The sequence below is a fragment of the Capricornis sumatraensis genome, chromosome 14 (genome assembly GCF_032405125.1).
Source record: "Capricornis sumatraensis isolate serow.1 chromosome 14, serow.2, whole genome shotgun sequence".
NCBI lineage: Eukaryota > Metazoa > Chordata > Mammalia > Artiodactyla > Bovidae > Capricornis > Capricornis sumatraensis.
In genome coordinates, this window is record NC_091082.1 from 44,637,427 (window position 1) to 44,649,427 (window position 12,001).

At 41.6% G+C, this 12,001-nt stretch overlaps 1 protein-coding gene across 1 annotated transcript in view; it reads right to left on the reverse strand.

Moving 5' to 3' along the window:
* SELP (selectin P) overlaps positions 1-12,001 on the reverse strand; it is an 89,440-nt gene that overhangs the window by 10,420 nt on the left and 67,019 nt on the right. The window contains 2 exon segments of the mRNA XM_068985730.1: positions 5,291-5,476; positions 8,875-9,060. Coding sequence (XP_068841831.1) covers positions 5,291-5,476; positions 8,875-9,060 — 372 coding nt within the window.

Consider the following 12,001-nt stretch of genomic DNA (forward strand, 5'->3'; position numbering starts at 1 on the left):
GAGCAGGCTGTTCACTGAAGGACTGTGGATCCTGATTGTGTGAAACCATTCAGATAGCCAAAATGACATACTTAATTTCAGTTTAGAACTTGAAATTTTTGAGTAATTAATGAATCCATGCCTGGCAGATCAATTCTGTTTATTAAACATTTATTATCTACTGGTATATGTCATAGATATTAAATCATTTATGAACATTTTCCCTCAAATAGCTTTTTCAGAATCTCCCAGAAAATACATGTCAGCTTTATACCCCAAACAAAAGTGCCTAACACAGAGTAGAGGGGTCTAAAAATATTTGTTAAAAGAATGAACGTTAGTAAGCACAATTTAATTTGGATGCATTCTGACAAGTGTTTTTACATAATATGAAAAGAAACAAGAGGAGTTCCTGTTTTTAAGAACTGACTTAAATGACCCCTAGCATACAAAGAGAATTCCACAGCATTAAATCTACTTGGGGGATATGCTTTGGTCTCAGTTCTATGAGTCTTTTTCTGCCAAGGTTATAAACACAGCCTTTTGTGTCTAGGAAAGTTTCTGAACCCTCTTCTGTAAACATAAACCTTGTCAAATCAAAGGCCCCTAAGAAGGATTTGACTCACTCGCACAAGGAAGCCTGTTTTCCGGTCTGAGGGGCAGACTTGATGAGGTACGTGGAAGCCTATTTCAGATCTGGAAAGTGGTGGGTACTCAGCAATCAGGGGCTGAATTAAATCTGAGGAAGTTGGTGGAGTGAAGGGGCCTCATGCAGAGGTAGAGGAAGAGATTTTTACCAAGGGATGACCTCTCTGGGTAACAACAAAAAGTAGTCATATTCTTGAGCCTACTCTGAAGCTTTATTAAAAACTTAGTACAAGAATAGGAAACGGATAAGAGCTGCTTTTATCACTCTACTTAAAGCTCTATTTTCATGGACTTCAAAGCAGTGCTGTCTATTGAAATGGTCTTCACTGATGTTTTCTATGGTTGGTGATGCAGGTGAATGAATGTGATGGCGTGTGAATTCACGAATTAGTGGGTTCACTGCCATGCTATCATCAACTGATAAAATATTGCTTTATATTATTTTAATTTTAATGAATTCTTTGTCTCTGTATATTATTATTATTTTCTAGCTTGAGTCAAATGTAGTTTTGTCATGAAATTTTTGGAAAGAAAAAATAGTGTACATAATAATATTCATTGGGTTGGTGGTTCTAAACTCAAACTTTGAAAATAAAGACTGGGAATCTTCACAGAGTCAGATAAAGGTTGGAGGAGTGGAGAAATGAAACAGAGACATGAGCCAGGCCGGAGCTTAGAGGGCACCAGTCTGCTGTATTTTAGATCTTGGATGAGCAGGGGTGTGGCAGAAGGACAGCGCTAGGATTGGGACTCAAAACCAGGACCCACACCTCCCCATCAAGGTGAGGTTGGTCATTAGGAGTCAGGTCCAGCAGTTGAACAGGGTCTCCAGAGAGTCAATGACAACGTGATTGAGGGAACAGTCATCATATCAGGATAGTGGCCCAACAGCCAGGAAGGTAGGGAACAGAGCAACTAGATGGGAGCAACTCAGTACCGTTTATGTTCAGGGAAAGGAATTCAGGTCCTGGTGGGTAAAGGCAAGGGGAAAGATTAGGAAATGCAGGCGGAGCTCAAGTCCTAGCGAGCCCAGGAAACTGACATTCTAACAGAAAGGGAAATATCTGTGGGCTCACTCAGAAAAATGGAGCCCCATTTTGCACCATGAGACTGTGCTCCACTTGCCACACCACCCCTATGTACTTGGTAGCCCTCAATCCCCTCTGATAAGAGTCCAGGACTTTGCAGAACACCATGCGAAAATCAGAGTTCACTGCTGAAAGTTTCAAAATTCATGGACTCAGGCATATGGGAAAAGAAGAGGAACTCTTTGCCTAAATCTAGAGCCTAAATTTGGAGAATGAGATAGAAACACAGGTCCAAAAGCCAGAGCTAACTATCAGGTTCAGACCAGGTTGGCAATTCCAAACCTCATAGCTCACTAAAGCTGCTGCCCATGGTCAAGTTTGGTTTTAGACACTGGGCAGGGCCAGGCCTGAAATGTCACCTCTTGAGGAGAAAAGGAGGTAGAAAAGAGTCAGGAGAAATGGGGGCTTCAGAGATCACAGATTTTACAACCATGTTGATTGCAATGTATGGTTTAAAACTTTCATGAGAAAAACAAAAACAAAAAACTTCAGTGAGGTATTTCTTATATCTCAGGGTTTTCTTTTCTTTTTTTTTTTTTTAGCCTTAAAACAGAATGTGGAAAAATAGAACTCATGATAAATGCCCATGGAATAAACAAATGAGTGACTGAGAAATCTGTGATGAAGCACAAGCCCTAAAGATATCAGCTATCAAAGTCCTAGATTCCTTGGATGGCTTGTAGTGGGCTTTTTTTTTTTTTTTTTTTTGACAATAGATGATAGCATTTTGGACTTCCCAGGTGGTACAGTGGTATAGAATCTGCCTGCTGATGCAAAATACACAAGATACATGATTAGATCCCTGGGTTGGGAAGATCTCTTGAAGGAGGAAATGGCAACCCACTCTAGTATTCTGGCCTGGAAAACTCCGTGGACAGAGACCCATGGACAAAGGAGCCTAGCAGGCTACAGTCCATGGAGTCACAAAGAGTCAGACAAGACAGCACACACGCATGCACAGTAGCGTTTTATGTGCTTTAGCCTACAGAATCCTTGTCCAGGGGAAGAGCCTCAGAGGTGTCCTTGTCCACTCCTCTCCTTTTGGAATTGAGAATATCAGGGTGTGGCATGATCTTCTATGTGACTCCATAACTTCAGGGAAGAGCAATACAAGTCTTTGGATATTAATCTAGTGCTCATTCCACAAGAAGGAACAAGAAAGAATGAATATTTAGCTCTTTTCACTACTAGATTTCTAGAAACATACTCACTCATTTGATCACTCATTTTAGTTCATTTTAGTTTAACTAAAGTTCATTTTAGAACAACTGCTACTGCAGTTGCTGCTGCAACTAGACAAGAGCAGTGGAATTTACGAATGACTATCATTGCAGATGGGGACTGCAGCCATGAAATTAAAAGACGCTTGCTTCTTGGAAGAACAGTTATGACCAACCTAGACAGCATATTAAAAAGCATAGACATTACTTTGCCAACAAAGGTCTGTCTAGTCAAAGCTATGATTTGTCCAGTAGTCATGTATGGTTGTGAGAGTTGGACCATAAAGAAGGCTGAGCGCCAAAGAATCAATGTTTTTGAACTGTGGTATTGGAGAAGGCTCTTGAGAGTTCCTTGGACTGCAAGGAGATCCAACCTGTTAATCCTAAAGGAAATCAGTCCTGAGTATTCACTGGAAGGACTGATGTTGAAGCTGAAACTCCAATACTTTGACCACCTGATGTGAAGAACTGACTCATATGAAAAGACCCTGATGCTGGGAAAGATTGAAGGCAGGGGGAGAAGGGGACAACAGAGGATGAAATGGTTGGATGGCATCACTGACGCGATAGACATGAGTCTGGTAGGCGCTGGGAGTTGGTGATGGACAGGGAAGCCTGGTAGGCTGAAGTCTGTGGCGTCGCAGAGTCGAACAGGACTGAGCGACTGAACTGAGCTGAGCTGACCTGGGATTTAGAAACTGGCCACTGGGTGGCAGTGTAGTGCAGAGGTAAAAGCTCTAGTCCTGTAATCAGGCTAAACCTGGGTTTGAATCCTAACTGCACACTTTGTAGCTAAGATGTAGCACACACATCTTTGCCAGCTATTTATCTTCTCAAGCCTCATTTCTTCATCTTAAAAACAGGGATAATCCTTAACCATGTTAAGGATTGTGTGTATTGAATGCAAAAATGCAAATGTAATTGCTTGTACTTACGCAAACAATAAAAATTAGCTATTATTGCTGGTTTTATTATTCCTGACTATAGTACATGGAATAATAGAACAAAAGAACCAAAAAATGGTGACTTTTTTTTTCCTTTGAGAATATTGCTTTTATTCTGGGTTTCATATGTTACAGGTAAAAAAAATACTGTATACTTGCTTATTCCTGCAACTTAAATTGTGTAATGTCTGTTTTTTTTAATTTATTTAATTGGAAGATAATTGTTTTACAATGTTGTGTTGGTTTCTGCCACACATGAATCAGCCATAGGTATACATATGTCCCCTCCCTCTTGAGCCTGCCTCCCGTCTACCATCCCATCCTAGCCCTCTAGGTTGTCACAGAGCAAAATGATGATGTTTGAAAGTAAACATGAGCAATAAATGCATCAGTTTGCAAACTTCTACTTTAGAGCACACAATCTCTGGTGGCTCAGATGGTAAAGAATCTGTCTGCAATGCAGAAGAACCAGGTTCAAGCCCTTGGTTGGGAAGATCCCCTGGAAAAGGGAACAGCTACCCACTTCAGTATTCTTGACTGGAGAATCTCCGTAGACAGAGGAGCCTGGCAGACTACAGTCCATGCGGTCACAAAGGGTCAGACGCAACTGAGTGATTAACAGTTTCACTTTCGTATACCAGATATGTGTCAGCCAGATGTTTCAGGGGAATCAGATAAGATCTGGCCATTGCCTTTGAGGATCCACTAATTCATTGTCAATAAGGCTTGGGTTTGAATAAATTTAACCAGCAAATGAGAAGATTCAGTTCAACAGATACTTGTCACACACCTACATTTTTTTTCTGTCTAGCTGCTGCGGGACATGCAAAGGTGAAGTTGGGACAGTCCCTGCCCTCAGGGAGCTTGTAATCCATATGGAACTGGAGCAAGGAGAGGCTATACACAAATCGTTAGACTGAGATCCTCGAGGGGCTGGGATGGAATCACACCCACTCTGAGGTCAGCTCAGTGTCTGGGGCTTAGCAATGCTCAGTGAAGGAGGATGTCAGAATGAATAAGAGTGTAGTACGAAAATTCTTTATAATGAAGTAAAAGTCCCAGTGACATAGCTGAGCTTCGTCACTAATAGTATGAATTTCCATAAATTACCTAATCTCTGAGCCTCTATTTTCTCATCCATAAAATGGCGATAATATTGCCTGTCCTCATTATTTCAGGATTGTGATAAACATCTAACATCACAATGACACTGACATACATTATGGAACTATGAAATGGTTAAAGTTATTGTTACAAGAATACTCGAGGTGGGGAAGGTTTTGGTCTAGATTGTTATGCCTTGAAGAGAAGGCTTTCTTTAGCTTGAGGTTTACATGAACTCCTGATGATAATGCTCCATTCTATACTGTTACCTGAGAAGCCATAAGAAAGGGTAAACCCATGGTCCTACCTTCACATGTTGGTGGGGAGCCCGTCCAGTGTCCAGATGGAGTACAGTCCAGTCTTTCTGGTCCGGATAAAGAGAATCCCTCATGACATGTGAACCAGCATGTGGACTTATAACTGGAACCTCCAAGAGGTTGCACACAAGTCTTTTCTCCATTCTGAGGGTTTGGCAGAGGTGCGCAGGTAACAGCTAGCATGGGCATAGACAAAGAGGAGAGAGGAGATTGTTTTAGAACACAGCCACTTAAATCAGTGTGTGTGTGTATGTGTGTGTCCTTAACAGACCAGTGCAGTACTGGGTTAGAACGATTGTTTAAATTGCATGATACTAGTCACCAGTTAGACGTCCTGAATGTGTGAAACGGCAGCTGACAGTGGGTTGGTATTCTGAAACGCTTACCCCTGAAGAGATTTAAAAGAGCTTTAGGGGTGATTTAAAAGGATGCTGGCACTTTGTTGGGAAAGATGGTGATGGTGATAGAGCTCATGATAGTTACCCCTGGATGAGAGTGGGAGTGACTGCTTCCTTGACACTTTCTTCAGAGGTAGACCCAATAACCTTGCCGGAAAACAATGACAAGTGATTGGAAATAGGGAAATGGAGTAAAATACTTTCTCCTCTTCCAAAAGTTCCTTCCCCCAACCAAGTGATGACCTCTGGGTCCAAAACTTGCCTCTGTTACTCACTGGCAGTGCATCTCTGGACAATAAACATACTGAACCTCAGTTGCTTCATTTATGAAATGGGAAAAATAACAATCTTTGCTTTGCAGAGAACCTCAAATTTATTATTATATAAAATAATAAGTTAACAAAATATAGGCAAAAATTAAATAAAAAAATCATGACACAAAGTAGGCAAATAATGTAACTGGCCATCTGCAAATGCTCTTTCCACCAGTCTCATCTTGTAGTGACCAGCAGCAAATGATTCTACCTGTCTACTGACAAAAAATGGTCAATAAGATATCACAGTTCTTTGCCACAGTTTATCCATGTGGAGTTTGTGGTGCTAGAGGATTTGATTTGGTTAGAGATCATGCTCTGTGACTTTCGGCCAGTCCCTTAACCTCTCTGAATTTCCATGTTTATTCACCTTTAAAATCTGGATAATAGCATTACATAGTTCTCAGGATTTTTATAAGGTTCAAAAATGAAAACACTATGTATGCAAATGTTAATGGCTGCCAAGATATCCCTCAGCCAATTAATGAAATAAAACTCAATTAAACACGCTAGCTTTTAAAAAAATGAATACGTGGTTTAAGGTGTTTCTTCTGCATTCTTTGGCCTGATTGGGTCATGTGTGGCTTTAGACCAGAGACAGTGGTAGTGTGGATGAACCAGGGCTGTCTTTCAGCCACAGATTTGAACTGCTTGAGGCTTTGTGAGCATTTTCTGCACCTGTCTCTTCCCTTCTTCTCTCCAGCTACATCCCCCATCTCATCCATTTGTCCAAAGACCTGGTATTTTCCACCGCTTGAAAAGTCTTTCTGTATTAGGTGTGGGGGTGAAGAGAGGGGAGAGGAGACAAGTCAAGAAGGACAAGTGTGGTGCGATGAGTGTTGGTGCATGAGTCTGTGTGCCTCTCTATTGTGACTTTGCCTTCTGATAGCTGGGGTGGGAAGGTGGGGGTGGGGGTGTGGCATTGGAAAAGGAAACTGATAACATATTTGGGGCACATTACAACAGCTAGTAGGTTGCAAGCCTCATGGTACCTTCCTGCCCAGACCACATTTGGGTATTTCACATGATGCTCGCTCAGCAGCAAGAGGAGAAAGTTCAGTCAGAGTAAACAAAGAACTAAAAGCGGAAGGGAACTAGAAGGTCACAGGAAGCCGTGGTGAGTGTCAGCCTCCCTCCTGTGAAACACCCACAGGCAGGCCAGTATGGAGCAATGAACTGTAATCTGTGCCCTGTACAGCCCAAGGCTGTCCGGAAAGGTGCTGTGCACTGGAACGCCCTCAGGGACTCCCAAGTTCTTCCCTACAGTCGTGTGGAGTTTGTAGTGTATCCAGGCTTCAGCGTAGCCAGGGTGAGAGCTGAGAGGCCAAGGTCACAAGCCTCAGCCTGGTCTCTGCAGACCCAGCTCGGAAGGTGGGCTCAGCCTTAGCCCCTGGAGCTTGCCAGGGTCTCTTGTGTCTGGGGATAAAGACCATGCAGCTCTGCTGAGCTGGTCAGCCCCTTTGTTCATTCATTGGTTCACTCTGTGTTGACCTAACTTAATAGTAGTGTGCGTGTATGTGTGCTTGTGTGTGCTTATGTGTGACCTGAATAGCAAGTGGTTTCCTTTTTATTAAAAACATATATCTGTCTGCTTTTACTCATGTTGAAAGCGGGCACAAAGCGAAAAGCAAAGGCAAACAATGCAGAATTGTCTAGTATTTTACCTATCTAATTTTATTATTAAGCTTATATGTGCTTCATAAAAATACTAATTGTGTGGGGGGGAAAGTGGGAAAACATTGGAGGAATTTATACAATAATGGAGAAACATAACCAGTGTCTATTTTAGGGTGGGGTATTTTGGGGACAGTATGTAAGAAGATTTTTTTGTTTATTTACTTTTCTAGAGCTTTTATAAATACAAATGTTATCTTTTAAAGGTAAGTAATGTTAGTCGCTCAGTCATGCCCAACTCTTTGCGACCCCATGGACTGTAGCCCACCAGGCTCCTCTGTCTCTGAGATTTTCCAGGCAAGGATACTGGAGTGGGTTACCATTTCCTTCTCCAGGGGATCTTCCCAACCCAGGGATCGAACCCAGGTCTCCTGCACTGCAGGCAGATTCTTTACCTACTGAGCTACAAGAGAAGCTTTTATAAATACAAATGTTATCTTTTAAAGGTAGGGTTTGACATAAATATAAGTAAATAATTGGATAGAAAAAGGAATGGAGAGTATAAAAAGTATACATCTATCTTTCAATTTCCAAACCCAGATGATCAGAACCGGTTCTATTTCACACAATAACTGGCTTCACTTTATATCAGGTGAAATGCAGACATATATGATTATAGTGAATAGGTACTTTTTTCCTTCCGAGAATCCTGTGACCTTGCATGTGTAGATTAGTCTCTTTCTGTTTTCATCACTCTTCACTTTACTCTAAGTGGGTTTCTCCAATCTTGTTTGCAGCCAGGCACCTGTAAATGCTGCCCCTCCCCTTCTCCTATTAAACCCATGCGCTACCTGCCATTCCACCAGTACACTCTGTGTTTCCTAGGATTAAAGTGCCAGATTACTCTTGGAACAACATCATGGGACTGTCTTTTTCCCTGGCCTTGTTTCCAGCGACTATCTTTAGCCAAGTGAGAACAGTGAACCTAGTTCATGATAGGGACCTTCAGCCCACTCCCCTGTCCTGCTGTCGGACATCCTGTCGCTTGTGGTATCTGCCAGCCCCTCAAGGCCTCTGCACGTGGGATCCCCATGTGACCTGATAACAAGGGCTTCCTGATGATAGTGTTTATTCATTTTCTAGTCCATTTCAAGCTTCTGTCCCCTAGACAGTTACTACCTTTTAAATATAGCTTTTTAAAATAACTCTACAATTTGTTTCCAAGACACTGGAAAGAGTTCATCCTACCTTGGCATTCTGGAAAAGGAGCATCCCAGTTCCCTGTATCCAGGCATTGCAGCACACTTGCTCCCACCAGGAATGAACCTTCATCGCAGGTGAAGCTACAGGTCGACTGGTACCTAAAGTCACCAAAGGGATGCGAGCAGTTCACCCGGGCCTTGTTTGAGGTCGGAAGATCCTGGCACTGCAATGCTAAGGAGGGAGGAAGTAGGGAGTGAGGAAGGAGTAATACACAAGTACTCATTGATTCCCACCCCTTACCTCTTTCTGATGCCGACAAGAAGGATCTCTGAATTGGGCATGTTTAACCAGGAGGATGAGAAAAGTATCATATAGTCATAATGCCAGTTGAATGACTTTATGAGGGAACGCTGAGTCATTGTTAAGCATTTGATAATATGCATCCATAGTTTTAAAAATATTGTAATTTTGGACCCAAGAACCGATGCTAAGTATGTAATAAGATGCATATCAAAAATCATTTTGGAGAAATTTTATCATATCATTTGTGAGAGCAAATACTGAAAACAAACATAAATACCACTAAATTTTTATCATTTATCCTAAGTGAAAGTCATTCAGTCGTGTCCGACTCTTTGTGGCCCCATGAACTATACAGTCCATGGAATTCTCCAGACCAGAATACTGGAGTGGGTAGCCTTTCCCTTCTCCAGGGGATCTTCCCAACCCAGGGATCAAACCCAGGTCTCCCGCATTGCAGGTGGATTCTTTACCAGCTAAGCCACCAGAGAAGCCCCCCCTTTTTTTTAATCATATGTGACAGCAAAATATTGAAAACAAACATAACTGCCACTAGTTAGAGGCTGAAAATTAACTATGGTGGAGCCATGAAAGGAATATGATCTATTGCACCTTGAAAAGATATGAGAGGTGTCTCAATGTACAATGTTAGGTGAAAAAGCAGAATAAAAATTATATGTGCACTATGATCTCAGTCATGTGAAGTAGATGGCTTTAAATGGAGAGACACCTGTATTTTATGTATAAGTCTTTTCTCATCTTTAAAATGGGAGCAATAATTTTAACAACCTCATGGCGTTAAACTAAAATGCTCAATAAATATTATATATTGCCATTATTACTAATAGTAGTAGTAGCAGCAGCAGTAGTATCAGTAGCAGTCATAGTCTTAAAATCGTTCTAGCTATGCGTCAGGTGCTGGCCCAGCCTGTCAGAGTGGAGAACGCTAGGAAGGCCTATCAGGGGAGTTACTGCAACCATGTAACTGGGTGCTTAAGAGAATAAGCCAGTTTTCTATTATCTGCCTGCAGACAAGAATGGCTCCAGTGACCCCATAAGAACCCCTCCCTTTTTTTTAATTCCAGTACATTTTATTCTGAGAAAATAGCCCATGCAAATTTCCCCACTATTTGATTTTAAAAGGTTAAGTGTGGGATAGGAGTTTTGAGAAAGTCTGACTCTAAATGTGGATGTCATCTATGATATATGTGACTAGTTGGAACCTTCACTGCTTTATCTCAGGAATCAGTTCTTTACTGAGAACTCATTGCATGTCAAACATAATATGAAAGTAACACTTTAATTAAAGACAAGGTTGGAGTATTCAACCTTATATTTTAAAGATACCTATCCAACTAAGAATACAAGTGATTACACTTCTTGAGTACTTAAGAATCATAACGTGTTTATTTGTTCATTTGCTTGTTCAGTCGCTAAGACGTGTCTGGCTCTTTCAACTCAATGTTGAAACCCATCAGGCTCCTCTGTCCATGGGATCCACCACGCAAGGACACTGGAGTAGGTTGCCATTTCCTTCTCCAGGGCGTCCCCCCGAATCAGGGATTGAACCCCCATCTCCTGAACTGCAGCCTGACTCCCCGCCACTGAGCCACCTGGGGAGCCCAGTTTGCTCATTATTGTGTATTACATAATGACAGAATGAACTTATCTCTGATTTTGAAAGAACGAACAATATGGTATTACTGTCTCTGCTCTACTTTTTAATGGAGATATTGAGCATTCGATATATTTTAGTACAATTACCTCTAGAAATATTTTACTGCTTTGCCACATTATTATTACTTATGTGCAGGAGCAGTCTGGTGCTAAAGGACATGCCTCTTGACCAGATAAAGAAAAATTCTAGAAACAAGTGGAAACAAGAAACTTTAGCTAATGCATTTTCATCCCTTTAGATTTTAACCTGGCTTGTCCATTAAAAATAGATGGGACAAAAGTAACAAACATATATTTGGTAACCCCTCCCTTTTAAGCATGTTGCAGTGCTCTCTGCGTCTTTGTCTCTCGGACAGTAGACCCCATTCCCCTCCCTCAGCCTCACCATCGTAGTGCATAGTGATCTAGTCCTCTACTGCCTCACTCTTTTTCTCCATTTTTTAACTGTAGCAACATACACATTGCATAAAACCTATCTTTTACCAGTGAACCATTTCTAAGTGTACAGTCCAGAGGTATTAAGTATATTCATAGTTTTGTGCAACCATCAACACCACCCATCTCCAAAACATTCTTCTTTACCTCCAACTGAAACTCTGTATTCATTAAACAGTAACTACCTATACCCACTCCCTCCAGTCCCCAGCAACAACCATTTTAATACTTTTTGTCTCATTGATTTTGACTACTCTAAGTACCTCCCGTATGTGGAATCGTTGAGTACTTGTCTTGGTGACTGGCTTACTACCCTCAGCTTAATGTCCTTGAATTCATCCACGTTGTAGCATGTGTCAGAAAAGTGAAAGTGTTAGTCACTCAGTCGTGTCTGATTCTTTGCGACCCCATGGACTGTAGCCCGCCAGGCTCCTCTGTCCATGGGATTCTCCAGGCAAGAATACTGGAGTGGGTTGCCATTCCCTTCTCCAGGGAATCCCTACCCAAGGATTGAACCTGAGTCTCCTGCGTTGCAGGCAGATTCTTTACCATCTAAACTACCGGGGAAACCAGAGTCTCCTTCCATTTTAAGGCTGAATAATATTCCATTGTATGGATACATCACACTTTTCCTTATCCATTCATCTGTGTGGGACACTTGGGTTTCTTCCATATTTTAACTATTATGAATAGTGCTGCTGTGAACATGGGTGTATACATCTCTCTTCAAGACCTTGCTTTCAAACCACTGCCTCATTTT